We start from the raw sequence: 27583 nt of genomic DNA, 5'->3' as shown, positions 1-27583 counted from the left end.
TGTTTAAGTGAAATTTTGTGAAGTTTTGCGAATTTCTTACAAGGATTTCTGATTCCTGAGATTCGTTTTGCGTCGGAATTTGGAATGTGGCACTGACCATTGATATATACGATAACCTGCGCGACACAGCGGCGCAAGGCATTGATCAGCTACATCGATCATTACGATGCAATGCTATGTGCTCTGTAGTGAAGGGTTTTGAGTGACTACCAGCTGCGGATATGCATGAAGATGTTAATGGGCATTTCTGAAGTGTAGCCATTTCTAAGTTGAAGTGACACGTACCGTTTGTCTGACGCCGCACTCTACCCGAGCAACCTTGACGGAGGATAGCGCATCGATTGTCACGGGAGTATCTTCATCGTCTAAGGACCCGGTGCCAAGTTTCCCGTCTCGCCCGCTGCCCCAGCAATACAACGTGCCATCGCCTAAAGAATTAAAATGTTAGGGCAAAGTCAACGATGTACTTTCAGTCCAGAGGAACGTACTGGAAACAGCAGCGGAGTGATCCTCGCCACAAGAGATATGACTAATCTCCTTTGAGATTAAAGCCGACACGACCTCCGGGTCCTGTACGAACTGGTAGCTCTTCTGCCGAGCGCCGTCGTATCCAGATTGAAACAGCTTCTCGTTCTCGATGTCGCCCTTTGGCAGATAGCAACACGATGTAATAATCCACGTGGAAAAGCGCTAGACGGTGACAGCCCAATTTGCTACGTACCAGTCCAAGACGACCATTTTCAGCAAGTCCCCACGCATAAAGCGTCCCCGATCCGGTGAGAGCTATTCGACACTGCGAGTCGTCGGCCTCTACACCGTCCAACCTTGCCTTCATCCTGGCGCCAATCTAATCGGAATTCAACGCATTGTCAGTCGATTGATCAAGTCTAGCATTGATGACATCGCATAACTCCTTACCTTGTAGGGAATTGATATAACGGGTATCTTCACGCCTGAAGTGCTGGGTGCTTTCTCACTTTCACCCGGACCAAACACATTCATTCCCAACTGCAAACGAAGAAGTCATACAAGTTAAAACATGCACGCCAACACACCAAAGTAACGAGCATTCTTACCCTTATTGCGTCTGGATCAACGCGAGTCTGAGCAACCACCACAGCCTTGGCTCCAGCTTTCTGCGCTGTTAGTATCTTCAAACCAAATCTTGTTAGCAAAACTCCACAATTTCGATTCATCCGATCAATTGAACTGTACCTGCTTTCCCAGAATGTCCTCTTTGCTTGACAAAATCGACCAGGGTCTCTTTCCTGGTGTCTGTAGCTGCTCAAGCAGCAATTCGCCATAATGACTTTTGCGTATCATGACAGCAGGGATCTTGTAGTTGTCGTTCTCTTCATCCACCTCAAGCGCAAAGGCATCCGCCTCAAGGAAGTCAAAAAGGATCACCACAGCAACAGCACCAGCCTCCTGTGCGTCCTTAACAAGTGAAACTAGAGACTTCATAAGACGTCCGATGAGTTCACTTGCATCAAGTGCATCAGCATCAAAGGCGACATCTTCTTGGCCAAAATCTAGCACAGCTATACGACCGACGATTTCATCCGGCCGGACATACAAACGCAGACTTGACAATCGCTCGGGTGAGTAGAACAACTGTGCGCGTACACCTGTGGCGTTCAGTGGTGGACCAAAAGCTGCTGGTACACACGGGATCTCCAGCAGCTCTGTCGGTCGCGTTGAGTCTATGAGTAGCGATATCCAACAACCCGTAGACGCCCCTCGATCAATCAGTGCGATCATACCAGTACAACGCGTTAAACTCGATCGAATGTGTGAATCTGAGCGATCGTACACTGCAGCGCTCAATGCTGCAGAAGCTGCTGAAGACGTTCCTAAAGCGAACTCAGCGGTGGGCAGTGGGAGAGCGAAGACTGACCCTGAAATGGCACGTAAGAGTTGTGTCGGCTGAGATCCAAAACGTGCGCACAACGCTATGGTACGCAGAGACTCGTCCTCTGTTTTCTTTTCCTCCTCTCTAGGACTGCTGGCTCGATATGGAAACTGATCGACGGTAAGTGATACTTGAACACGTGAAGTTACAGCAAGTGCGTGCTCCCTTCCCGTTGCAATTTGCTGCACGCTTAAGGCGGAAAGTGCGCTATTTTCGAGAGGTGTGAAGGCACTTTCACGCGCATCACTTGCACCACGTCGTTTCCAAGCTCCCCATTCGAAAACTTGTCTTTTTGGAGCACGTCCGACAGCGAAGACATGATTACCACCTACTGCAACACTCTCGATAGGCTCCTTAAGTGCGTCGATCCTCGTAGGAGAGGGTATGTACACGAAATTGCTGCCATTTATGTTTGGATCCAGAAAGCCTACTCGAAAGGAATCCGAGTAGCCAAGACCTAATTGTCCATCGGATCCTTCCCCCCAGCTAAACACACTGCCGTCCTCAGTCACGACTAGAGTGAAGTAATAACCACACGCCACTTGTGTCACTCGCATCTCCTCGAAGTAACTAGAGTCTAATTGCAATGGCAAATCGATCACTGGGTATTCTCTACCTGTGTGAGGGTCGAATTGGGACCGGAAAATGGCATCACTACGCTCCGAGTTCTCGTCCGTCACAGTAAAGTCCCCGTGTCCGAGTTGTCCATAGCCACCAGATCCCCAAGTATAAACGATTCCTCCAGCACTTAACGCAACTGAATGGTGGCTACCAAGTCGTGAGTCAACAATAACAGCATCGTTCAGATCGTCCACTCTTGTGGGTTGTTTGCGAATAACCCCACCTCCTCCACTAAAACTGCTACCATTATGCAACTGCGGTGGCAAGAGAAACCCAAAGGAACCAGGTACACCTGCACCCCACGTGAAAACTTGACCATCGGATGTCACAGCACTGGCATGCGTCTCACTCAAAGCTACGCGAGAGATACGCAACTCGTTGTTCTTGAAAAATGCCGCTAGCAATGGCGAGGCTACATGTCGAGAGAGTTCCAAGTGTGAGTGACCTAACTGAGCTCGTGAATTAGCGCCGAACGAATAGACCGCGCCATGATGAGCAAATTGCTCCACTTTTTGCTGTCGTAGCCGCTCTCGCTTCTTTTTACGCGTGACGACCACGTCCTGAATTTTCTGGGCTGCTTGTGATAATTCCTGCTCGACTTCGAGTTGGATCTCAAGACGACGCTCGGCTGCTTCGCGCCGTGCCAACATACCACGACTACAACGCTGGATCATCACGGCAGCCTCGTCTTCTGACAGATACTCTCGCTGCACGAAACAACGCAGTAAGTTCACGATCTTTGGCGTCTGTTTAACCCACAAAATAAAGCGCGTACGAGGCAGGTCTTGCTCGTCATCCAGATCACAGTGCACAAAGCACTGGCGAGTTAGCTCAGCTACTTCACTCATGGGACACAGTGCTGCAAGCCTCGGACCAAGACCTTTTGTAGCTTTAGAAAGACCACGAACGGCTGACTTGATGAGTATTCCCAATTCATCGCGGGTGATGGCACCGGAGTCGTCAAAGTCGAAAATGTCAAAGACGGCACCTGCTTTCTCGTCGAGTTTCCCATCCGCAGTGGTCAGTGCAAGTGCTGTTAGGAATTCAAGTCCGTTTACGATGGTACTGCTGTGTGTGTTCTGGAAGGTGGTGAACCAGCGATGCAGCATCGTTTTGAACAACGGGTTATTACGAAGACCTACGAGGTCTTCGAATTGCTGGAAAGTCAGGCAAAAGTTGAACGACAGTCGCCGCAGTCTTGTCGACAGGTATGCAATCTCATCGAGCCCCCTAGCAACAATCGGCTTAGCGTTAGCACCGTTAAATGGGAACATTGCTAGCAGAAGATCGCGCACCAGACTTGAGTAAGCAGCACTAAGTGACCCAAAACAGCGGCGTCATGCTCTCGATACTGCACCCGAGAGAACCGACCTCCCATTGCTTAATAGGAATGCGAGCCCGATTTGCCCTCGAAGGGCCGCGACAGTTGAAAATGCGAGCAACGTTTTTCAGGTCAATTCGAGTGGCTTGTTGCTGGTATGTGGTTGTTGAGAAGTACTCTTGCGCTGTACTAAAAGTGGATGCAAGGCCAATTTTTGGAACCGAGACGTCAATGCTGCGAGGAACATGCTGGAACTGCTCAAGAGCGGGCTGAAGGGCAAGCACGGAGTAAAACGGCCGAGAGCATTTCGGCAATGTCTGTAGCAGACAGAAAAAAGTGGTTGGAAAGACCTGGAGCGTACGCGCTGCAGGATTGAGTAGCCAGCTACATCCATACATTCAGGCGTAGAGGACATTCTCGGTGCCATCAGGATACTGCGTATTGCGGAAAGAATGCGAGCAACGTTTTTTCAGGTCAATTCGAGTGGCCGCAATACGCAGTAACCACAGGACGCACATTGTGCGACCTATGGTAATGATTTATGTCATGGCAAATTGCCAGTACGAATGAGCGCACAGAGTCAGCGACTGACTGTAATGCATGCATGCACAACTTGCATTCGATTTTTTTTTACATTTTTGCAAATTAAAGTAATTTTTGCATTTGGCGCGAAGACCTAGCAAAGCAAGAAACGATGGCTCGGGACGACGACGCGGAGCCCTCGCAGATCCTCGAGCACGTGTTCCTCGGCTCGCGGACGCACGCGCGTGACAAGGAGCTACTGCAGCGTCTCCGTATCACTCATATCTTGAACGTACGTACGTCCGCAGTTCTGGCTGAGATTCGGATCGGAAAGGAATGGCTAAAACTCTGATTCAGGTGACGCCCCCGAAGAAAATGGATCCGGTGGCTGGAGTGCCCAATTTTTTCGAGAAGGACAAAGTTTTCACGTACCGACGTTGTTCCATCTTCGACAACAAGGCGGAGGACATTTCCGGGGTGCTGGAAGGCTGTATCGCCTTCATGGACCAAGCCAAATACTATGGTATCACATTTGATAATGGGGACTTCAAAGGGCGTCAAATTGCTAACGATAGCCAAGTACGGCGCGTGATGTGTATTTTCCCCTCCTTCATTTGAACAATAGGTCGGATACTCGTGCACTGCAACAAAGGAGTGAGCCGCTCGTCGTCCATGGTCGTAGCTTACCTCATGAAGCTACGTTCCATGAGCTTCGAGCAGGCGTTGGCTTTTGTAACTGAGCGTCGTCCAATAGCCAACCCAAACGAAAGCTTTCGCCGCCAGTTGCAAGAATATGAACGTCGTCTTCAGCGCAGTGCACCGACGGATAAAGGTGCTCGAGTCGCTCGTGGTCCGGCTGGGCCACAGCTACCTCCTGCTGCTGCGACTAAAGCCAATGACGATAACGACGAGCGAACTGCTTCAATTGGACCGCAACTACCACCACATCTTAAACGAAATGTGGAAGCAGATGATGATAACGCGAAGGACCAAACAGAAGACGATGATAAGGAGGAGGTGGTCATCGGGCCAAGTCTTCCTCCGCATCTGAAGCGTCCCCGTCAAGACAGTAACGAAGAGAAATCTACCAAGAAGAAGAAGAAGGAGTGAGTGTCCAAGCCACGGCGCAACACGAGCATACAAATTATACAGGCGATGTATTGCGTAGCTCTCTTATTGATGCTGGTTTAGGTTGTGCGTGGCACGCATAATGTATCCGTCTTCTTGGTACGTAAAGTCGTCGAAGTGGTGACCTTCCCCGTTCTTCTTGTTGACAGGAGAGTCCACAGCCGCCATATTCTGGAACATTTCAGGCACATTCGTGATATCGTCCACACTCGACACGTCAGGGACGAACGGAGGTTCGATCTCCTTCCGCATCAGTTTGTCCCAGTCAATCGACTCGAAGAACGGGTGTGCCATGATATCCCGACCGCCGTTGGGGCCGCCTCCAAGACGTCGAGCAGGATCACGATTCAGCAGTTTGGAGATCAGAGAACGCGCCACAGGCGAAATATGCGAAGGATAAATGACTTCAGACTGCATAATGTTCTTGAACATTTGCCGTCGATTGCGATCCACAAACGGCGTGCGTCCTGTGAGCATTTCGAACAGTAAAATGCCGTAACTCCACCAGTCGACCACTTTTCCGTACGGCTGATGACGCAGCAGCTCTGGAGCCATGTACTCTGCTGTGCCACAAATCGTCTTCATACCGGTATCTGCCTGAGACGCTCGAATCGCGCCTTCGACCATCTGACCTTCTTTTGATAAACCGAAGTCAGTCAACGCGATATTTCCCTTCGGATCCATCAGAATATTCTCCAGTTTCAGATCACGGTACGCGATCTGCTTGCTGTGCAGATGCATCAGCGCCGTCAGCAACTGTGCCATGTACAATCGTGTTCGTTCTTCGGAGAACCGCTTCGATTTACGCAAGTGGTAGAACATGGAACCACCCGGGTAGTAGTCCATGATGAGATACAGCTTGTCAGCGTTCTGGAAGGCGTATCGTAGCCGCACGACGTACGGGTGGCTGATCTCCTTGAGAATGTGTTGTTCCGCCTTGGTATTCTCAATCTGGTCGTTCTTGATAATGTGCGACTTGACGAGGATCTTCATGGCATAAATCTGACCAGAATTCTTGCCCTCTTTCTTGCGAACCAGCAGCACTTTACCGAAGGCACCACGACCGACAACCTTCAGCAGATCAAAGTCGTTAATAGAAAGAGGCCGCTTTTCAGCTTCCTCACGCTTTCGCATCGCCTCCATCCGCTGGGCGTGTTCATCCAGTTTGTCTTGTGAAGGAACCTTAGAGCCTGGACCTCCAGGACCTCCCATACGAGGCAGTTTATTATGCAGCATCATTTGAAGATCACAGCATCCGGAGCATACTCGCTTTGGCTCGCTAAATCCAGGCAGGAACAAGCGATCCGAGCACGACGTACATACCAGACGTAAACACATTCGACAGTATCGACGACGGTGCAATACGAACGTGGTTTTGCACAGATAACAGCAGTTCTCGCCATCTCCAGTGCCATTACGAGGACGTTGCTGAGCTTCCAGCGTCGGCATGCGGTTGCCACGGATAAACGAGTCTGAACGCGCAACAAATGTGTCGTGTACCCACTCGAGGGTCAGCTCCACTTCTCCGTTACCGTGAGATGTTGCCACCTTTTCGTCTCGCAATGCAAACCATCGTCGATCTGCGCGGTTCAACCCCACTTCACTCATAGTCACGACAACTTGACCTAGTGAGGTGTTCATTGGGAAAGATCTGTCCTTCACGATGATAACCACCTTCGCTTCACTTGATGTGACAGGAAAGGAGAACGTCTGGTTCCATTCGGGATCCATCGTGTGCTTATGACTGCCCACAGTTTCCTTCTTCTGTCCAGCGCACTGCACCACTGCAAACGGGTTGTTGTAGGGTTGACCAGTGAGCCGTGCACGGTTCACTGTCACAATGAGCTTGTTGGGGAACGTAGCGCGGATAGCGTGCAGCGATTCCTCGATTCCATTGGCTATGGACTGCAGGAACACAAACGCTGACGTCTGTACCGAGTGTACAGTCCACTCGCGGTTATTTGCTTCACCTGAAGTGCGTCCCACTGATAACGACGTGCATCCAAGTCGCGCTTTGGACGACCCAATCACTGTAAACATCGGCTCCGTCGAAGCTTCGAAGTTGACAGCTTTTTCACGCAACATTTCACGCAACGCATTGCTATCTCCTGATGAGACTTGATGTGCTGACTCAATGAACGCAATTCCGCCAACTCGCTGCTGTTCGTGTCCACTCAATGAAGACAGAAATGTCTTTAACAAGACACCGGCATTGTCGTGGACAATGAAGCTGATCTCCTGGGCGGCATTGGGCACGACGTAGTTCTTCCACACGTACGACACATGAGCTTCTGGTGTAGATGAGTGTAGAATCTTGGCTCGATGGCCGTTTACCATGCAGAAATTGGTGCTAGGATTCAGAATCACGACGCCATATCCGCCCTGAATCGCTGTCTTTAAGTACGGGATCATGGAGCCTTGAAACCCTGTCTTCGGGTGAATCGTGCGACTCCACATACCCGGTTGCATGCCTGCAACAACATAAAAAAAATGGTAAAAAAAATAGTGACTGGTAAATAAAAACATATGAGGCCGCACCTTCGCCGGGTTGCATGAAGATGCAGAGTTTTGGACACGCCGCGTAGTTGTGTGAGACGAAGATGCTACAGCGCGCCTCTGCTTTGGAGTTTGGGATGAAAATCTCGCGTAGATTGAGCTCATTCTTGAGTTTAGCGTGGATTTGAGCCACCAGCGTCTGCATGAGCTCCTCCACGTCCTCCTCACTCTTGAGGCTGAAGTTCTTGCCGCCTGCACATACAGTTAGCACCACAGTAGTGGCAGCAAGGGGGAGAGACACGCACCTCCTCTGGAGCTTAAGCGTCGCATGATATTGAGGTGGGAGGAACGAGACGCAGAGCGACGCCTGCCTCCACAGCAAGCAACAGCAGTCGGAAACTGACGACGTCGCTGGAATAAACTCGTCGCGTTGTAGAGACCTCTCACTAAAGTACGAATTGGTGACCTGCTGCGACTTTCCCTTTTGACAAACGATGCGAGGGTGGCAGTGGCGCCAGTCGCCAGTGACGAGAGTGTTGTTCCGTGACCAGCGAGTGCATGTCAAGAGGGACGATGTGTTTCATCTTGCCGGCAACAAGGTGGCAATTTGCAGCGGCATTTTGAGAATGATTCATTTTTTTTGACTGACAAAAACGCTGGTAGATGCGCAAAATGTATTATTTCGTGAGGCAGAGCGACACCTTTTTCGCCGACGCCCATTTGTTCAGCTTCGGTGGATCACAGAGCAACGCCATGTTGGCATTGGCGCAGCTGGCAAATGCCAGACGCATGCCATTCACCTACTTCAGTCGGGAGTTGCAACTCAAGGACGAAATAGTGGAGGGGAATTTGGCATTGGCCAGGACGCTGGGCATGCGCCACGTACAGCTCCAGCCTGACGCGTATCATGAACTGGTGCGCACTCGCGACTTTGCAGCGTTTCTAGACAGCGATTTGCGTCCTCCATCGGGTACAAGGAGCTTGTACGTGCCACAAGGAGCAGCATTTCCTGAGGCCCAGGACGGCGTCAAGCTGCTAGCCGAAGAGATCAATGAGTACGTTCTGGCACAATGCAAGCAGTTCTCAGTTGTGTTACCTTGCGGTACGGGTACGACCGCGCTGTATTTGTCACAACATCTACACCCAGAGATCAATTTGTATGCAGTCCCCTGTGTTGGCGACGCTGCATACCTGCAACAACAGTTCCAACAGCTTATTGACGAAGATCCATCCCTGCAGCCACACACGACGTTGTTGCCTCGCATATTGATTCCGAAGAGGAAAAACCGCTTCGGACGGCTGTGGTGGCCGCTGTATGACATGTACCATGAGGTTCTGCAGGAAACAAAAGTGGACTTCGACCTCGTTTACGGCGCGTTTGTTTGGCACACGCTGTTCTCAGATCCATCAGTGCTTGGCGAGGTGCTAAATCGAAACAAGAGCAGCGTATCGTACCCCAGACATTCTACCAGACATGATGAGCGGGAGCTGATGTACATTCACACGGGTGGTACATCTGGAAACGCCACAATGTTGGCCAGATATACCCGCAAGAATAGATTCTAGGATGAAGTCTGAAAGGCGGAGGTCTAGGATCTTTTGAAACGACACGAAGGCGTCTGGTGGTGCCGGATGAGAGCAAGATAACGCAGTTGAGAGGACGTGAGTTTACCAATTGCTAGAAAGTCGACAATGTCGTTCCGCGAGCTGCGAAATCTGACGGAGATGATGCGATCCCTGGGTTATCCTCGCCCCATTTCGATGGAGAACTTCCGCACGCCAAACTTCGAGTTGGTATCGGATCTGCTTTACTGGATGGTGAAGAAATACGATCCAAGTTCCAGTATCACCGAAGAAATCGACACAGAGGACGACCGAGTTGAGTTTTTAACACAGGTGGCCACCGAAGTGCTGGCTAAAGCTCGTATCCGTCTTAACCCGAAGAAGCTGTACGCAGCCGATGGTTTCGCTGTCAAGGAGCTGATCAAACTTGCACGTGTATTGTATGAGGCTTCACGGATCGATCTGGCTGCTCAACAGGAACCTGACGACGACGACGACGAAGTATCGATCAAGTCTTTGCTAGGGTCACGCGTAAAAGACCCCAAGGCCACACGTCAACTCGCATCGGACATCACACAGTCCGGCGCCAAACTCTACGACCTCCTGGAGACAGAACTCGACGTCCGAGACGCAAGACAACAAGCAATCCGCTTCTTGGATGCACTCTCCACTAAGCACGAAAACTCGAGCGAACAAAAGTTCCTTGAGCGAAGTATCCAAGACATCTTGGTCAGTCTACAAGAGAATGTCGAGTTAACCGAGCGCCAAGTGGTAGAGCTGGATGCTGAAGAGAAAGCTCTGGCAGCGAAGATCAAGAAGGCGCAGACAGATCTCGAACGTAGTGAGAAACGACTCAAGAGTTTGCAACACGTTCGTCCGGCGTTTATGGACGAGTACGAGAAGCTCGAGAAGGAGCTGGAACGTCAATATGCCATCTATTGTGAACGGTTCCGCAACCTTGACTACTTGCAACGAGAGCTGGATCTACACAATAGTCGCGAGATGAAGAAACTTGCTGAGAACGATAGATCGCTCAAGAAATTACAGAAGAAATTCCGTGATGATGAGTTGGCCATTTTGCGAGGTGAACAGGAAGATCAGATTGAGAACTCGATGCTGGATGTGATGGAGAGCAACAACAATAGCAGACATAGCGGAGGGAAAACACGTCAAGCGAGTGTCTCGGGGAGCAACCAAAAAGGTCGCGGGGCTGTGAAGAAGAGAGCCGGCTCTGATGAGGACAGCAGCTCCGAAGGAATCAGTGGCAGTGGCAGTGGGAGCAGCGATGAGGACGACTCAAGTGACGAAAGTGATGTACGTCTTCCAAGCGGGGGAAACGCTCATGATGGATCGGACTCGGATCAGGTCTCGCTTGCAGACTCTGGAGAACTTATTGACAATGATGATGACTCAGGGTCTGAAGCAGGGTCTGGGTCTGGATCTGGTTCAGGATCGGGAGCTTCGGGTTCGGAAACTAATTCGGATTCTGATCAAGATTTCTGAGCGAGTAAATGGCGTGAAATTGGTAGCTAGGGATGATAGCAATGTTATCAGTACTTAGTACATTGTTTACTTCATAATGTAATGATAAGCTAAACTTTATCAGTTCCCTCACACCGAGTTACAGCATCGTTAAATTTGTCGACTTGAACACCAGCCTGATGCTCTACACGCGTTTTGACACAGCTCTCCTCAACGCTGTCACTCATCTTAGTACGGCGCGGGTCGGTTGTCATTGGCGAAGTTGACAAGGACGACCTTTGCTCAGTGGATCGATTCCTGCTCGCACTGTTTTCTAGATTCGTGTTCTGAGGCGTTGGAGTTCCCGATTGTTGTTGCTGCTCTTCTCTGTTTAAATAATGCTTTAGCGAATCTGGAAAGCGATCACCCATCAACGCTCCCATAGCGAGCATAAGCTCACGGTGTTCTCGCTGTCGCTGCAGTTCTTGTTGCTGTCGACGCGCTTCACGTTCTCGCCGTTCCTGTTCCCGACGAGCTCTCTCCACTTCAAGTCGTTGAGCATTTTCCCTTTGTTGTGCTGTCATAAACTGCAGCAGCAGTTCCATCATGCAAAGCGACGTATCCTGTGTTGAACTCGGTTGGTTCGTAGGGTGGGGCGACGCTGATAATGGCGGCACTGCAGATGTGTCACTGGACAGCGCAGATAAAACTTTCTGCCTACTTTGCCGGCAGTCCAGTGGCAGATTTCCAGTCTCCAAAACCTCTGTATCTGCCTCCGTCACTGCAGCACTTCCATTTTTCGCCACTTCCCGTCCGCAGTGTTCCTGCTGAATTGATTGAAGCACCTGCTCCATCTTTCGTCTCTTGCGTTCTCTCCGCACACGAGTGTTCTCATTCAGCACCTGTTCCTCCACCAAGCATCGCTTCCTCTCCACCCTCTTCCTCAACATTGCAATAACTCCCGAAGTCGACGTCACAACCTGAAACTCTTGCTCCTGTAACGCAACAGCTTCCGCCACTTCTGTGCCTTTCTCCTCTAGCGTCCTATGATACTCGTCCTCCATCTGCCGTAGCTTAAGAGTTAGATCTCTCGCCCCCTGCTCCGCTTCCGTCTCTGTCTCTTTGGCTGTTGCCTTGTCCAAGCGTTGGCTGATGAGTCTACGCAGTTCCTTAGCCTCCATAACGTAGTCGGGCAGCGACTTGCCCCTTGTGCAGTACATTTTCTTAAATTTGCGCTTGAGACTTTCCACTTCACGGTAGGGCACGGCCTCCGGACGCTGGTGATTGAACTGGTAGGCCACGCACAGCCAGTCTTCGCCCGCTAGCGGCAGTACAGCACGCACCTTGACGTTCAGGCGCCGCATCTCGTCCACCGAGTAGTTGATGGTGCCGAACTTGCTGCTCCTCGAGCTCATTATTGCTGTCCCGATACCTTATTATTGCCCAATCACTGCGATCAAGAGTGAAGGTCGTTGGTCAAGGACACTAAATGGTCCACCTAAAAACAAAAACGGTACATCCATTTTCATTTCCGTTACTGAATTTCACATATCGGTTAAATTGTTAAATAACACATCATTTCTCCAAAAACTGAACAGGCGATGGAGGTCAGCACGCTTGTGGTGCCCGCAACGGCATCGACTCCCCCCTCGGCGCGTGCGGACCCGACAGCATCATTCGATGCCTGGATGCTGCAGAAGCTTCGACAGGAGTGGAGCTCGCACGAGTTCGGCGGACTGTTGACTCCCTCAAAGCTCGCAGAGGCGCGCGCCAGCTTCCCGCACCTGGAGACACCCATTAAGGTAAAATACTACATCGCCATTAAAGACCCTTTACTAAACCGCACATATGTGTAGGTCCGCCTACTCTTATCACTCCTGAGTGTCCGTCGCGATGAAGCGGATGCCGCTGCGGGCAAAAAGGAGGTGGATGCGCTACTGCAATTGGCAGATAAGGACTCCGAGGAGTGGGTCAAGGTCAGCGCCGGTATCGTTAAGCAGTTTCGGATACTACAAGCCGATGGTCAGCCCAACGACTCGTATCTACACGCGCAGCTCGAAGCCACGGCCTCTAAAGTGGTGCAAGCGGTTGCTACTCCAAAGCGACGCAGCAGTAGCTCGTCACAAGTGGCAATGGACGACTTTTTCTCGCTAGAAAACGGACTTTTGAATCCATCGTTGCGTCCACAGGTGGCACCGACGGCAGCCACACACTTCACGGTGAGTGGGGAGGACGACGATGCCAATGGGAAGGAGGACGAGGTGGGCGTGTCGCCTGTGAAGAAGCCGCTGCATCGGCCGCAGATGGCGCGACCAGGAACATCTGCGGCTTCAACAGCGCCGACGAGGTTGGCACCGGCGGCGAAACCTCCGGTGGGCAAGAAGAAGAACCTGACGGAATTGTCGTCGGAGATCCGACGGAAGGCAGATGCTGGACGCTTCAAGCGACAGAGAAGTCGTATCTCGATGATTGATATCAATGAAGTGAAGCAGATTGAATCGGAAAAGGCACAGAAGGCGGAGGAGCGGAAGAAACAGAAATTAATGGCGAAGGAAAAGGAGAAGGAAAAGGCCAAAGAGAAGGAGAAGAACGCTGCAGCTGCGGCTGCCAATGCTGGTGAGAGCAGTGGAGCTGTCGATGGCGCAGCTCCCCAAGCTGCTGTCAATGACGAGCACGCTGCCATCGCTGCCGATATTTTTGCCATGCATCAACAGCCTGGACCGGACGAGTCGATGCAGCAGTATTCTCAGCAACAACTTCAAGTTGAAGACGATACTGACGCAACTGATGTTAATCAGCAGACTGGCGGAGATGAATACGTCCCCGATGGAACGCAGGCGCTGCTGAATGCCGCTTTCCACTCTACCCAGGACATTATGAAGGAGGTTGTGAGTCAGCAGAACCAGCAGATACAAGAGCAGCAACAGATGCAACAGCAGCAGTTGCAGCCGCCCACATACCAAGATTTGTATCGGACTCAGCAACAAATGCAGATGCACCACTTGGCCCCTCCTCAGCAGCAATACCACCAGGGCTTTGAACCGGAAGATGCAAGCATGAACAACACGAACACGACTGGAATGGCCATGGGATTTGGTGGCTACAACTACGGAAGCACTGCAGGATACTACGGCGACCAGTTCGGTAACTACGGCAACGCGTTTGGTACTACAGGATACGGCAACTCTGCTATGGGTCAGCAGGACAACAGCATGGGTCTGCCTCCTCTGGGCGGGCGGCAGTTGGGTTTCGATCCCACGCAGCAGCAACAACAGCACCAACAACAAAACAATGGAGGATACATGGGCGGATCAGGGGAATACTGGAGATAAACATAGTTGTTGGAAGGCTCTGCTGACACGCAAAAGTGGTAAAGTGCATTTTGTTTGGAACGTCGACCAGGCGTGTCGATAAGCAACAATTTATTCATCGCGACTCCGTGCATTCTGAAAATTAGAATCGTAGGTAGTAGTGAAAAGCGTGGATGTAGGGGAAACCTCCCACGTTTCGTGCACAGTCGCTTCGTTCGTATCCGTCTGGAATTGCGAAGCTAGACACATTTTGCGGCCCAATGTGTACGTTATGGAAGTCAAACGTCTGCAGCATCGTTGGCTGCCCATCAATGACATTTTCTTCCGTTAGCCGAATCGGAACTACAAAGCCCAAAAACGAAAGAAGTTAATTATCTCTACGACCTCCTGCATGGGCTTTGATCATATTAGTACCATTGGTTGAGACGTCACTATACACATGCACGCGAACATTGTCATGTGCGTGCACCCAATGTTCACAGACTTTCCCTCTCACGCTTTCCATAGCCTACAAGGCCAGTTAGTCAACCAAAATCATATTTTATAACGAGCTAGACGCACCACAAATTCCTGAGCAAAGGGGATCTCTGGGACTGGCATGGCGTCGCCCAAGTAGGCACGTTCACACTTTCGAAACTCTCCACTCTTGACCATGAATTCTTGTTTCTAAGCACAAATCTTCAGTAATCATGCAACAACAGTGCTGCGTCTCTACATGCTACTTACTTGGTCATATCGTCGCAGGAAGGTTTTACCTGCGTTGTATCCTTCCAGCATCTCGGCTCTTGCGAGTTGCTGGTCAAAGTCGTACTGGACCTTCATCCTACCCATTGACGGTGGATATTCCTGACGAGGATCGGTAAGATGCGACAAAACGTGCACCTCCGCTTGGAACTGGTGGGGCAATTGAGGTGGCGAACGCGCACTGAAGGCGCTGTCGAGGAGCAGCAGCAACAGAGAGAAGAGCATCACCATGACAGTCGAAGAGCGTCGCTTCGCGTATCTTTTAATCATCCACATTTCAAGCGTAAAATCGGTAGCGATATTAATAGAATGTTAGACTACAGATACCGACTGCTAAACACTTCAACTATCTTGTCTCAGTACGCTTTGAAAACCTTAGTGCCTCTAATTTCGGAGCTGATGAACATGTTGCTTTTGGCTCGGGGTGAAACCACAGTCAGTATCGACTTTTCGAAGCCAAAGCACAAAGCGTCTGGGTAAAAGTCGATTGTCAGTGAGCGCTCCATTCCTGATGTTGCTCTGAAGCTCTTAGTCGAACTCGAGCTGTGACAGGATAAACAGAGTATCGACAACCGACGATCAGCGCACAAGCGTCGACAGTGAGCGTGGATGTCACCCATTCCACTAGAATCGCCGGAGCTATATAATTCGAAGTCTTTGTATCGTACATCGCAGTCACAGACACGCTCCACCACCAAATAACTCCGTGTCAATAACGCAAGTAGGACTTCGAGAGCACGAATTGCCAGTAGCCTGATCTGTTGTGACTGCAAAAGTTTGCAACAAAGGCCTCCATACAGTTTGTATTTGCTGCGCAAGGCGATACGACACCACTGGATAACGATCACGTGAACTGGGCAAATGCGCACGAGCGGTATGTGCTTCAGCAGCCACATAGAGCCGATCGATGCTTGATTTTCGCTAGAACACTCGGGGACAATTTAAAAGTGAGCCATAGTTTTTCCATAGCAGAATGTCATTCAGGTGATACGATGGTGAGATCTGTTGAGGGACACAGGTCGTTAAAGATCTCAACATGGCAAGACAAATGAGTCGACAATTATCGTAATATTGCCTGTATTCACGGTAAAACATCCCGTAGTATTTCATCACGACTTGTCGTACCGTGTCCGTTTCGCAATCTATTGCAGCATGTACGTCTGGATAATCTTCATGAGCCCAACAGGGTTGTCGATGTGTACCCAGTGTCCAGACTTTTCCAGTAAATGATGATAAACCTGGTTTTCCTGCTGAGCATCGAGACGATCGAGTAGGTCAGGAGTCCACATGTTGTTTTTCGAGGCGTGTACAAAGTGAATCTCTACGTCCTTGCCCTCCGTTGCAGGTGGGTTCTCCACGACTGGCCAAAGATCCGAGGCAAGGAAAGAGCGGAAGAGCTGTTCGATGGCATCGACATCCATTTTCCACTCGTAGAGCTCCGGGCTTTTGCTGGTTAAACGAAGGTTCGTGGTGAGCCACTGCGCTTCACCAAGCGCAACGCCATGGCTCTGCAGATCCTTAATAAGCTGCGCCTTGGAGCGAATAGGCAACGGAATCTTCTTAACGACTGGTAGAATCGTCTCAATCGAGTTGGTGAGGTCACGACTAGCATAGTCCGTCGCACCTACACAATGATGTACACGTAAAGGTAATCCCATATTGGAGAAAATTTATTGACCACAATTGCATCACTCGTACCTGTTCCTGGGAGCGAGTCCAAGACCCAGACTTGGCTAGGTGGAGCGCGGTCGTGTTGCATACACTGCTGCAGGTACGTCAGCGCTACCTTGCCACCAAACGAGTGTCCCAGCACAGCCGTCGGCTCCACCTTCAAATGAGCAGCCAGTTTTCTATACATTTCATCGCCAAAGCACATAATATGAAGACAATGAGCACGACGTCACCAGCAGAGTAAAAATTAGATGATTGTAGACGTACAAGACATCGTTGGCGCATGCCTGCAGATTGTGCGGCTCTGAGAACGACGGCGAGTCTCCATGGCCTAAACAATAAATATCATTTAGCAATCATTCCCGTTGTGAAGTAAACTCCCCTCCCATACAACTCACCACGCAGGTCCAAGCAGATGAAACGCCAGTCTGGGTTCGCCTTCGTCAGTCTGAACCAGCACAAATGCATCAGCAAAATCCTCTGTCTTCCTTACATTCCTCTGTCTTACTTTTGCGAGAATGTGCGCCAGTTGAGCTTGTTCCCTACATTCCAAACACCACATACACCTATCAGTCACTCCACCAGCAGCCTCTTAATATCGATAATCTCGTACCCAGAATACCGTGCATCACCAGCGCTGTCTTGGTCGGCTCTTTGCCGCCGCTTGTGTCCTCAAACACTCGATACGATAATGTGCTCTTCTCCCGGCGAGTCAGCGCATTGCTACGTGTAGAATGACACGAATGACATCGAGTTCTCTTATCAGTACCCAGTTCTATCTCTCCCTTTTACAGTCGATCGGACACACAACTGAAAGCAATCGCACCTGCGAGTGGCACCTCCACGACGCGCGGCCGAGCCGAAGAGGACACTAGGAAGCCTCATTGCGGACACTCGATGCAGGAGCGGATGATCAATGCTAGACGGTGATTGGTCATGTCGTATGGCACAATCATTTACGAAATGGATACTTTGCGGTGATCGGAAGTTGAGGTGCATGTCATTTACTTGGCTCTACTGGTCGTGTCGTCGGGCTTTTTCCACTTCCAAGGAGGTCTCGGCCCCATAGGAGTCGGTGAGAATGTTGTGACCTGTGTGGAGTTCAGAGCGCTCACACTGGCTGAGGTCTTTCGGATGGTTGTTGGAACGCGGAGGCTGACACGGATGGAGTCCTTCTTGCCGCTTTTAGTGCTTTTAGTGCTCTTGCTATTGTTGCTCATCTTAATATTCTTGCTGCTCCTGCTGGTTCTGCTTCCTCCACTGACCCCCGATCGCAGTGGTAGTGGAGCTACCTGTGCGTCGTCTTCTGAGCCTGACGACGCGGTCTGCTTTTCTCTCACTGTTTTTGACACCTCGCTCGCTCCACTCGCAGCCAGATCATGTAGCCGCAGCATCTTGGGTACCAACATGAGTCCCATGACAAGCATAGTGGCACTCAATACGATGAAGGAGAAGAAAAGGAAGAATGCTATGGCTGAGAGCGTCACAAAGTAACCCATCGGTAGCAGTAGGAGGCTTGAAAACAGCACGACACAGGCGGATGCAAAGATCCACACAGACTCCTGAAAATCGGACGAGACTTTGCGGATCAAAATGGACAAGTACAACCCACCGAAAAGCATCACTGCCTTCCAGATGAACAAAAGTCCCACAAAGACCGAGCTACTGGATGCACACCGCACGCGATCCACAACTAATCCGCCAATTTCAGAGACCGCTTCAGCCTTCACAATAGCATTGGATGGAGATACAAGCTGCCGAGATACTAAGATCACAATGTCCACAATCAAGAACCCAACGAGCACTTTCATCATAGTTCCAGCAGACAACACCACGCGTTTCATAGCGCTTGATAGAAATACTCGGTACACACGCATGGATTTGACCACGAGTGAGCCGAAGATCAGTGTAAAAGCCCATGATATCAACATTGGACGTAGTGCACACACTATTCGAGACGGCTCACCACTGTAAATAACAGTAGCGTAGCACATGAGCACTCCTCCAAGCAGCATCGTCACAAGAAACTGATACTGTGAACGCTTGACGATAGGTTGCTCGCGTTCATACACCACGAAGCCTATGCATCCCAGCATGACGCATGCAAACAAACAGGCTAGTACAAACACCGCTTTGGACGCTGCAGTGTTGTAGGGGACGTATTCGCAGTCGATAAGTACCGGGTCTGGCAGAGCTTTACCGTCGGTACACTCGCTTGAAAACGTGGCATTCATTGCATCGGGGAGCAGCCAGCGGAATGTCACCTCACGGTGTCCAAAACTCGTACACTCCGAGACATCGTATGTGTAAAAACTCGTATCACAAATCGGCTGCGTACCCAGTGATACCCAAATGAGCCACGTGTTGGTGTTTTCAACAAGCCACGAACAGGAACGACTAGTGACCAACGTGTCAGGTAGTCCTGAGTTTGGCAAATGGTATGGGTCGCAAGTATAAGGTAGGGAGATATTATCAGGTCGTGGTGATTTCCAGTAGAATTTCGCGCGTCGAGGAAAAGTTTCTTCTTTGCTGGAGTCGCATCCTTCCAACGTGAAGCTGAAATGAATATCGTATTCACAGTCTGGTAGTGGGTCCAGCCACTGACTCCAAATATGATAGTTCCTTGGTTTACGAAGCCAATTACAAGCTGCAGCAAAGTAAGACTCGGTTTGCGAGAGAGCACCAGCATCACGCATGTCGTTATACCCACTGAGTAAGCTGTCCATATCCTTTTCTTGTATCGTTAACATATTCATGAGGCTGGCTATGCCTCCAACATTTGATGTCAGTATCTTGGCGAGATACTTGCCAAGTAATACTCGAGGGAAATCGACACGTACAGGGTTACTTGTAGGTTCACCATAGCCGTTCTCACCAAAACTACCCGTGTTCACTGCCGTTCGTTCAGGAGTAGCCCATGGCAATGCTACCCTCTCGACCTGGCCAGAGTGGCGTTGGAAGAATTCGTCTGGTTGATAATTGTAAAAGGCTACTGGCGTGTTGCTTGCTAGCGCTTCCGATACGTATTTTGCTGCTCCACTGATGCCAAGGAAGCAAAAATATGCTGGAATATCGTTGTTTGATAGAGAGGCCTGTAGATATCCAACATCGTAGGACGCGTCCATCATAATCACTACGAGACATTCACCACCATTGCTTTCACGTTTTGTACAAGCTTCGGACTTGGAGCACGAGTCTTTGCAGCCTAATGCATCATCCGCACACCCTGATTCTTTTGGTGGATAATGAGCAGCATTGTTGAAGAGAATTGAGGCGCGTAGCTCGCGAATCAGAGCGTCTTTCTCGCGATAATCTCGCCAGAAATCTGCGCTATATGCTGGCGTTGCACTGAGGCCAGCCTCGATCAAAGAGGTGCTAGTGAATAACCCAGCAAGACCGTCATACCCAACGCTCCCTACGAAAGAAGACTCGTTATAATAGGCTGCAAGAGCGCGCTGGGTTGCTGCATCTAACCAAACTTCTACGTTAACGTGAGTTGGTGAGCAAATGCCAGTTCCAACGGAAGACATGCGTTGAGTCATGTCTGCTGACCCAGAAGCTTGGAAGAAAGAAACCTCATAACCCAACTGTGGACACCACAAAGTAAGTTATCAAGAGAAATGATAGATGACTACGTTTGTTCGTACCAATTCCTGTGCCAGGATAGCCACAACTAAAGTTGAGAGTGAATGTGAGCTCCAAGTATCGATTTCCATCACAAGAGTGCCGTTTACACGTCCTGACTCAATGATATTGCCGTCGCTATCAATGCGAGCACCGACACCGTAGAAGACGGAATCAGAAGGCATACAATCTGACTGAAACAATTGGTCACGAGCGTGTGCTGTTCGTTGGTCGCCCACACGGAAACGCGGAGTGCTCAGAGCCCCGTGCAGGTACGGGTTTACCAACGTGCCGAAAGAATCACGGTCTGTAGCGGAGATTGATAAATTGTTTGAAATTGAAGCTACCCAGTCATCGTCGAAGCAAGTCCCTAAAAGCTGGTTAGGAGCGACACGAGCACGTGTCGACGTCGGCACTAATGTCTGCAATAGTGGGTATGAGATGACTACACATGATCATCTAGTTGAGACTCCGTGAACGCACTCACCTGCCAACATATTAACACAAGCAAGATTTGTCGAGCAAGTAGTGCTAACAAGTTTGGTTTGATTTTACTTGAAGCATGGAGCATGGCGTCCTAAGGTGCTACTTGACTCGAGCAGTGACAACGCACGAATGGCAGATGAAACAATTTGGAGTACGACGTCGTTTCACAGTTTTCTATTTCAACACACCACGAATAATCAACAAACAGATCGCTACAAAAGATAGAATTAGATTTCCTGATATCTGAGTTCAGCGTCACTAATCTCTATCAGACGCTTACTTAGCATGCTACTTTAATTTCCGCTATAATGATACTCTTCCTCAACATGTCCGTCATTCTCACTGTCATCCCGATCAATAATATCACCTTCGTCACTTTCGTTCTGTGCATCCTGGACCTGTAGGTTGAACATGCTGAACATTTGAGTTCCTTGGAAACGGTTGATGTAGTCTGCGACCATGGCACTACAGCGTCTATCGGCCCCTAAGCGAGTGATTGACCCCCTTGATGGAGACGAATCAGCTGAAGAAACGTGATCCGACTGCGTATCGAAATAGTCGTCCTTGATTAGAGTGGTTGTGTCCTTCTCCGCCATTGCAAGAGCACAGATTGACTCAATGTGGTGATGGATCCTAGCGCACATTATCTTGCACGCTTCGTCTTGCTGAACAGTTGGGAAGTCAGGAGCCTCATGCTTCCCAAAGAGCAAGGCCGAGTAAGGCTCGAGCTCGTGGACCAACTCATCGCATTCAGGGAGTTTGAGCTCGTGGTACGTGACCAAGTCTTCATCATGCATATGTAGTGAATTTTGATCCATGTTCATCTCGATCACATCTTTCATGGGCCGATCCAGCGTCGAGAAATTCCGTATTGAAGCACACTTGATCGACACCCGTCCAGCGATCAAGGGAACAGGAGCTTCCAAAAGTTCATCTAACCGCGGTGGTAATACTGTAATTACTGGACCAGCCCATTGCAATGGATGGAGCAATGTGATCAGTGCAAGCACACAGGAACTCACGATATTAACGTGATCGGATACCACCAGCACTTTCCGCTCAGAGCACAAACATCCTAGCAAAAACAGTACTTGATCCACTGATAGTAAACCGAAAAGAGTTGGTGCTGCGTATTCCAGTAGCAAATGTCTTCGCTCTACCACTAGACTCTCACTGTGTGGACGATGAAATGCCAAGCGTGTGACTTTCGGTGAGAGAACCATACGACTCCAGCCACCCATCGAAGGGATCTGCATCTCCTTTAAGCGCTCCATAACACCTTGAAATACTTCTACAAAGTCCAGCATACCCAATGGTTTCTCAAGCATCGTAGTCATACTGTCCGATGTTCTATCCTTTTTAGCCGTCATAGCTTCTCTTCGTTTCGTATTCCAGAGAACTGCTATGCCGTACAACACTTTGAAAAATAACCCGAAGAACGGATACGGACTCAGCAAACACAGACAACACTGAGTCGGCCCGTCCGCTAGCATTTGTGTTTCCCCAGATTTCGAATCTGCAGGCTCGCAATCGTCGTCTTCTCTGTCTGGAAATAATGGACATCGCACGCAGATAGCGTACGTGATTTCTGTCGGGTTACTGGCACTAGCGATGGTCAATACAAAGGTGGAGTCTGGGCTTCGATATGTCCGATGTCGCTCTTGTAGTGAACGCTTGAGTTGTGCAAGAGAGAAATCTCTTGTAAGAGGAGGCTCCTCTCCGTACGGGAAACAGATCTCCAATAAACCTTCGAGTTCTTGCACTTCTCCAGCGTGTGGTGGGTATACACAAAGAAGTTTGGACGCTGGGGGAGGACTAGGTGGCGGTGGAGTGCTAGCCTTAACTGGAGCTGGTGGAGGAGGAAGTGGGGGCGTGGATGGTGCACTGGAAGGGCCTCCACTCCGCAAACCAAGGTTGGAAAAGAATCCTGCTGCTGCTCGTCTCAACGGAGATGACACTCTTTCCTCGTCCTGTATTGCTTGTGACTGGCGTTTCAATGACCATATACTGCCTCCGTTTGGAGATGCTGGCTTCTTCTTCCCTACGGGTGCACTTCGCGGACGACTGGAGTTATCGGTTGGACTCTCTTGATGCTCAATCTGCTCCATACTCTCTTGAGGATTCCGTGTGCGTGGAAGTTCCAAAGGCTTGAAGCGATCTGTGAAGGATAACCGTGGTTTTACCTTGGGCTTGGCAGGCGCAGGTCCTGCCAACACAACTGCGTACTTGAATAAATCACCTAAGGACGAGTCGTCAATGTCTGAGAAAACGTGGCAGTCGTCGTCAGTCTGGTTGCTTTCATCCGGCTCGGGTTCTTCTATCCGTAAAGTATCCTCGGATTGGGCAGATGAAATAGGTGGTAGCGGTTTAACGGGGCTTGATGGACAGTGGTTTTCATGAAGCACTGGCGAATTGCACTCTGCTTTTGGTGTTTGGAATCCGTTAGTATCTGCTTCTTCGAATTCCGAGCAGTGGTTTTCTGGAGTGGCTTCATCAATTTCAAATCGACTGCCGTCGGATGTTATCGTAATTGAGGTGGAAAGCGGTTCATGCTTCGTCACATAGCCTGCATCGACGATAATGCGTTTGAGCCTGGTGATTTCTACTTCGAGTCGCTCGCAGTTGGAACACACGCCATTTTGTTTCTAACACGCACAAACAATTGTCAGCCGACTAATTTATGTAGAATACAATGGCGTTGCACCCGCACATCAGGTTTCTCGTCTAAATGTTGATGTCTTTTGTAATGCCGTAATTGAGCAGCCAACTCCTGAGAGCGCAGTTTTTCTTCCTCAAGTTGGTGCTTCGTTTCCTGCGTCAGTAAGGAGGCAGACGCACAAAGAGGAGCATTATCCACAAGGTTAAAGCGCCTGCAATTGTCCTCGAGGAATTTAAACCTAGGACATTTCCTTACGCGTAGCCGTCGGCCGAGTTCCTTGTTGACCTTCAAGTAAAAAGCAGGCGTCAGAACTATACATTTCACAGTTGCGACGATAACAAACTCCGCGCCTACCTTTGTTTCCCTCTGAAACCTCCGCTTCCAGTCTCCTGTTGTAGTGGCTTGGTTCTCTTCCTCCATCCTGACACTGTGCACCAAATCGTGCCTGCCACTACCGTGCGACTTATTTCGTCTTCAATCCGGACCGCCTCCTCACTCACTATTTCCGTTTCAACATTTCCTTGTCACACTTCAGCAATAGAAAACGGTTCCAAAAAATTCAAGCCTGAAATTCTCCAAAACTGGCGCATTCTGAGTCGAGTTCACTAGCACTCCGCTGTTGATTATTATGCTTTTACTGCTTCCGTCATGTTTCACCATCAGCAGAGCAGACTTATCCATTCCATTTTGGTCACTCAGCACCAAGCTAAAGGCCACTATCTGAGCTCAACGCCAAGCTCCTTAACCATTTTGGCACGGACAATCTCCTGGATCTCGTCAACCTCACTATTTGTCAGGTTGCGGTCCATGTGGCGATACGTGATGCGGTAGCATTTGCTCGTGCGCTGAGTCTTGGGGTGCGTAAACTCATCCACGATAGCCACCTGCAACAGATAGGTGGACACACGTTAGAATTGATACAATTAGACAATTAACTCGTAAGCAATTCAGCAAACACACCTGCTCGACCATGTCGCCGGCAATGTCACGCACAACCTCGCACAAGTTGTTCTCATGGAAAGTGTCGTCATGCCAGAAGCTCACGTCCTTGAAGCACTCGGGATACTTGCTGTACGGCTTGAACTTTGTGATCTCTCCGTCCTTGAACTGCGAGGTGAAGCGCTTGTCCTGAGACCAGAAGAGACGGATGTCTGGGATGTCGAACAGCACCATAGCAAGACGCTCCAGACCCAGACCAAACGCCCAGCCGACGTTCTCACCCAGGCCAGCATTGCGTACAATCTCCTGCTGCAGCACACCGCAGCCGAGCACCTCGAGCCAGTCACCATTGAAGTAAATCTCGAGCTCCAGTGACGGCTCCGTAAAGGGGAAATAAGCCTCTACCCAGCGCATCTCGACGTTACCGAAGAGCTCCTTCGCCATACCCTCCAGCGTCTTCTTCAGTTCTTCCTTTACATGCGCCACCTTCTCCTCGCGTGGCGTAGCTGCATCCAGTTCGGAAAAGATGCGAACGCCTTCCATCTGGTGGAACACTGGGTAGTGGCTAGCGTCGATCTCGTCGCGACGGTAGACGTCGCCTGAGACCAGGAACGACGTGAAGCCTTTCTTCATGGTGGCCACTTCATGTGCGCTAGTGTGCGCACGTAGCACGCGGTTCTGGTCCACGTAATAAGTGTCCGTGACCTTGCGGCTCACGTGGTCCTTAGGCACGAGCATCGAGTCGAAACAGTCATACGTTGTCACCACGGGGTCCAGATCGTCAAAGACCGTGAACTTTGGTGCGCTGACAAAGGCAATTGCACCAAAAAAAAACAATATGAATTAGTCACTGCGTTAACATTGTTGCTATCCCAATGGGGGGTTTGTAGCTGCAAACGTACCCGTGGTTCTGGTGCAGGTTGTCGAAATAACCTTCGATCTTGGTCTTGATAATGTGCAGCGGGTGGTTCGGCTGGCGGTGCAAGCTCACGCCGATCTTGGCTGCAATGGACTCACCCACGTTGCAGTACGGGTCGCGGTTTTTCATCCACTCGAGTTCTGTGGTAGGAAGGTCAGGTATTATGTCGAGTGTGTTAATGGAGATCATAGGTAGCACATATCGGTACCACTAGTAGCCAATGCGCGCACTGAGAACTTGTTGCCGCTCAGTAATGCGCTGGAGCGTCGGGTCATCGAGGCGCATCGGGCGAAGCCCATTGCTGCTTGGCGCATCATTTTGTCAGCGCTACGATTGTGGAAGTAGTGTGGGGTGGTGGGATATTTGATGTACAAAACCCCAAATTTCAATGATAATATTATTCGATGCAAAAATACTATACTGCTAGTATTTAATAAAAATAAATTGCACATTTACTTTAGTATTACTGTTACTTCTTCTACTACAGTCAAACCTCTTTATATGATCTCTATATGAGTCCTCACATTTATATGATGCACGATGCGTTGCAACCAAAAATTTCACTTACTGTTTGTAAACCTCCCTCTTTATATGCGAACATGGTATATGAGTCACATTTTTGGGAACCAAAATGGGTTTTACCTCTTTATATGATACACGATGCCAAGGACCGCACATTCTCCAAAGAACATTCCGACGCAGAATCCCCCCCCCCCTCCTACCAACAATTCACCCATGTCTTCGCGCACCTGTCTAACGCTCGAGCAAAAGCTACGCGTGCACCTAAAGCTTCAGCAAACCCCTGGCCTATCAAACCCCTTGCTCGACGAGTGGATCTACCAGACGTTCAATGCCCGCGTCAGCCGAGCTACACTGGGATGGTTGCGATCTCTGCAACCTGAATCTTTTAGCCACGTTGACCTGGATACAACCAAGCGTCGCCGTGTAAATTTCCTCAATTTGAGCGCAAACTGAGGGATTTATTATTCAAAAATGAAGCTAAAAAAACCATGGCGGACGACATTCTGCTGCTGAAGGCGCGCGAACTGGCTGAAAGGTTCAATATTGACGCCAAGCAACTCCGTCTCAGCAACGGCTGGCTTCAGAAGTTCAAGAAGCGCAACGGAATTCGTTCGCACACGTTGTGTGGGGAGGGTGGATCTGTAGAAGACGATGCTGTGCGCGATGGTCAACGGTCACCACTCTGGTTCGGGAGACTACGTTGAAAGCAAAACAGCAGAAAACAATGCGGGATTTTGTTATGTAAACCACATAATAATCTTACAGGAGTCACGCCTGAATTTGGTCACCAAGAGTGTCCATTTACAGAGGTTTGACTGTACTAATATACAGTTATATATTGTTATCTAAATATCACAGTCGCTTGCCGTTGGATGGCATTCAGAAGAAAAAAAAACATTAAAATTATTTTTTCTGAATGCCATCCCGGAAACAATCGTACCCTCAAGTGAGTACTCAAACCAGGGACACGTGAACGGTCGTTCATTTAGCGTTTGTTACTCTAGAGGAAGCCTACTTCCTCAGCGCAAGGTGCTGTGTGACCCCGTCACAACTAATGTAAGTTACGAATGGTACGTCACAAGCGCACTCGTTTACCTTCTCGTCTGTGAAAGCTGAAGTGCCAAATCTTACCGAAGCGTCGCTGCCTCGTTTAGAATATTGGCTCAGATCTCGATTCATTTATAAAAATAGCCTCAATCATTGCTTTAATTTTTGATCAGTTTTGTTCATCCACTACGAAGAAATTACTACTTCTAGAGAAAACGCCGTGCAAATCTGGCGGTTTCTATTCAAATTGCCGTGCAAAATGCACAGTGAATTCCTAACATGCAAAAATGGCGGGTATACAAAAGTCTAGTATAAGCGTTGTACTAGAAATCGCCGTGCAGTTTGCACTATAATAATTTTGAACGACAAACAAACAATGCAACTGGATAAAAGGCAAGAGGTTAATTATGTAATGCCTTAAGCTCGTGTGCTAACGTTCGCCACGACAACTGATCCAACTTTCGACTCCTCCCCTTACCTGAAGATGACGCGAACGGAAGACGGCCTTTAATCTGCTCGAATAAAAGCCCTGCTGCATCAGAAGAGCTACGAGCTCGCTTGAGTTCTTCTTGTGTCAGAAGTGCTTCGATTAGCAGCATCACACGCCTTAGCTCCGACAGTCTCACCTTTTTCAGTC

At 49.7% G+C, this 27583-nt stretch overlaps 13 protein-coding genes across 20 annotated transcripts; 5 read left to right on the top strand and 8 right to left on the bottom strand.

Annotated features, from left to right (window-relative positions):
- Positions 1-7: 7 nt before the first annotated feature.
- PPTG_11002 (hypothetical protein) lies at positions 8-4097 on the bottom strand. 4 transcript variants are annotated; one of them, XM_008907235.1, is made up of 8 exons: positions 3829-4097; positions 1216-3763; positions 1077-1151; positions 919-1008; positions 722-847; positions 489-645; positions 286-428; positions 8-213 (listed from the first exon to the last, which is right to left on the bottom strand). In XM_008907235.1, the coding sequence occupies exons 1-8, from the start codon at positions 3909-3911 to the stop codon at positions 175-177; spliced, it is 3261 nt and encodes a 1086-aa protein (XP_008905483.1). In that variant the 5' UTR covers positions 3912-4097; the 3' UTR covers positions 8-174. The 4 variants fall into 4 exon arrangements, with proteins under 4 accessions (XP_008905483.1, XP_008905486.1, XP_008905484.1 ...); XM_008907238.1 differs by having other exon boundaries at positions 489-847; XM_008907236.1 differs by having other exon boundaries at positions 286-645.
- Positions 4098-4280: 183 nt separating this feature from the next.
- On the top strand, positions 4281-5612 carry PPTG_22900 (hypothetical protein). Its single transcript, XM_008907234.1, has 4 exons — positions 4281-4385; positions 4506-4668; positions 4734-4899; positions 5002-5612. Exons 2-4 carry the CDS (start codon positions 4549-4551, stop codon positions 5484-5486), a joined length of 771 nt encoding a protein of 256 aa, XP_008905482.1. The 5' UTR covers positions 4281-4385; positions 4506-4548; the 3' UTR covers positions 5487-5612.
- Positions 4787-8477, bottom strand: PPTG_10999 (AGC/AKT protein kinase). 3 transcript variants are annotated; one of them, XM_008907232.1, is made up of 4 exons: positions 8441-8472; positions 8306-8367; positions 8043-8252; positions 5515-7975 (listed from the first exon to the last, which is right to left on the bottom strand). In XM_008907232.1, exons 2-4 carry the CDS (start codon positions 8328-8330, stop codon positions 5550-5552), a joined length of 2661 nt encoding a protein of 886 aa, XP_008905480.1. In that variant the 5' UTR covers positions 8331-8367; positions 8441-8472; the 3' UTR covers positions 5515-5549. The 3 variants fall into 3 exon arrangements, with proteins under 3 accessions (XP_008905479.1, XP_008905481.1, XP_008905480.1); XM_008907231.1 differs by having other exon boundaries at positions 4787-7975; positions 8306-8477; XM_008907233.1 differs by lacking the exon at positions 8441-8472 and having other exon boundaries at positions 4787-7975; positions 8043-8436.
- A 17-nt stretch (positions 8478-8494) lies between these two features.
- Positions 8495-9566, top strand: PPTG_10998 (hypothetical protein; the record flags this gene model as incomplete). Its single annotated transcript, XM_008907230.1, has 2 exons — positions 8495-8599; positions 8664-9566. The coding sequence occupies 2 exons, from the start codon at positions 8495-8497 to the stop codon at positions 9564-9566; spliced, it is 1008 nt and encodes a 335-aa protein (XP_008905478.1).
- A 126-nt stretch (positions 9567-9692) lies between these two features.
- On the top strand, positions 9693-11066 carry PPTG_10997 (hypothetical protein; the record flags this gene model as incomplete). Its single annotated transcript, XM_008907229.1, has 1 exon — positions 9693-11066. The coding sequence occupies one exon, from the start codon at positions 9693-9695 to the stop codon at positions 11064-11066; it is 1374 nt and encodes a 457-aa protein (XP_008905477.1).
- On the bottom strand, positions 11060-12477 carry PPTG_10996. 2 transcript variants are annotated; one of them, XM_008907228.1, is made up of 2 exons: positions 12368-12477; positions 11060-12301 (listed from the first exon to the last, which is right to left on the bottom strand). In XM_008907228.1, the coding sequence occupies exons 1-2, from the start codon at positions 12437-12439 to the stop codon at positions 11156-11158; spliced, it is 1218 nt and encodes a 405-aa protein (XP_008905476.1). In that variant the 5' UTR covers positions 12440-12477; the 3' UTR covers positions 11060-11155. The 2 variants fall into 2 exon arrangements, with proteins under 2 accessions (XP_008905476.1, XP_008905475.1); XM_008907227.1 differs by having other exon boundaries at positions 11060-12477.
- A 116-nt stretch (positions 12478-12593) lies between these two features.
- Positions 12594-14767, top strand: PPTG_10995 (hypothetical protein). Its single transcript, XM_008907226.1, has 2 exons — positions 12594-12826; positions 12881-14767. Exons 1-2 carry the CDS (start codon positions 12626-12628, stop codon positions 14354-14356), a joined length of 1677 nt encoding a protein of 558 aa, XP_008905474.1. The 5' UTR covers positions 12594-12625; the 3' UTR covers positions 14357-14767.
- Positions 14380-15377, bottom strand: PPTG_10994 (hypothetical protein). The gene is made up of 4 exons (XM_008907225.1): positions 15062-15377; positions 14897-15001; positions 14750-14843; positions 14380-14677 (listed from the first exon to the last, which is right to left on the bottom strand). The coding sequence occupies exons 1-4, from the start codon at positions 15353-15355 to the stop codon at positions 14478-14480; spliced, it is 693 nt and encodes a 230-aa protein (XP_008905473.1). The 5' UTR covers positions 15356-15377; the 3' UTR covers positions 14380-14477.
- A 749-nt stretch (positions 15378-16126) lies between these two features.
- Positions 16127-17727, bottom strand: PPTG_10993. Of its 2 annotated transcripts, XM_008907223.1 has the most exons (7): positions 17577-17727; positions 17364-17473; positions 17259-17292; positions 17149-17198; positions 17018-17081; positions 16778-16929; positions 16127-16703 (listed from the first exon to the last, which is right to left on the bottom strand). In XM_008907223.1, the coding sequence occupies exons 1-7, from the start codon at positions 17633-17635 to the stop codon at positions 16222-16224; spliced, it is 951 nt and encodes a 316-aa protein (XP_008905471.1). In that variant the 5' UTR covers positions 17636-17727; the 3' UTR covers positions 16127-16221. The 2 variants fall into 2 exon arrangements, with proteins under 2 accessions (XP_008905471.1, XP_008905472.1); XM_008907224.1 differs by having other exon boundaries at positions 17149-17292.
- Positions 17728-17754: 27 nt separating this feature from the next.
- On the bottom strand, positions 17755-20871 carry PPTG_10992 (hypothetical protein; the record flags this gene model as incomplete). The annotated part of the gene is made up of 3 exons (XM_008907222.1): positions 17755-20337; positions 20398-20789; positions 20862-20871. 3 exons carry the CDS (start codon positions 20869-20871, stop codon positions 17755-17757), a joined length of 2985 nt encoding a protein of 994 aa, XP_008905470.1.
- A 205-nt stretch (positions 20872-21076) lies between these two features.
- Positions 21077-23939, bottom strand: PPTG_10991 (hypothetical protein; the record flags this gene model as incomplete). The annotated part of the gene is made up of 3 exons (XM_008907221.1): positions 21077-23505; positions 23571-23804; positions 23874-23939. 3 exons carry the CDS (start codon positions 23937-23939, stop codon positions 21154-21156), a joined length of 2652 nt encoding a protein of 883 aa, XP_008905469.1. The 3' UTR covers positions 21077-21153.
- Positions 23940-24235: 296 nt separating this feature from the next.
- PPTG_10990 (phenylalanine-tRNA ligase) lies at positions 24236-25676 on the bottom strand (the record flags this gene model as incomplete). The annotated part of the gene is made up of 4 exons (XM_008907220.1): positions 24236-24403; positions 24480-25263; positions 25361-25517; positions 25586-25676. The coding sequence occupies 4 exons, from the start codon at positions 25674-25676 to the stop codon at positions 24236-24238; spliced, it is 1200 nt and encodes a 399-aa protein (XP_008905468.1).
- A 711-nt stretch (positions 25677-26387) lies between these two features.
- Positions 26388-26603, top strand: PPTG_10989 (hypothetical protein; the record flags this gene model as incomplete). Its single annotated transcript, XM_008907219.1, has 1 exon — positions 26388-26603. The coding sequence occupies one exon, from the start codon at positions 26388-26390 to the stop codon at positions 26601-26603; it is 216 nt and encodes a 71-aa protein (XP_008905467.1).
- Positions 26604-27583: the final 980 nt, after the last annotated feature.

This window comes from Phytophthora parasitica (assembly GCF_000247585.1).
Source record: "Phytophthora parasitica INRA-310 unplaced genomic scaffold supercont2.26, whole genome shotgun sequence".
NCBI lineage: Eukaryota > Oomycota > Peronosporomycetes > Peronosporales > Peronosporaceae > Phytophthora > Phytophthora nicotianae.
The sequence above is the reverse complement of the archived record's forward strand: the minus strand, read 5'-3'. Positions and strand labels throughout refer to the sequence as shown.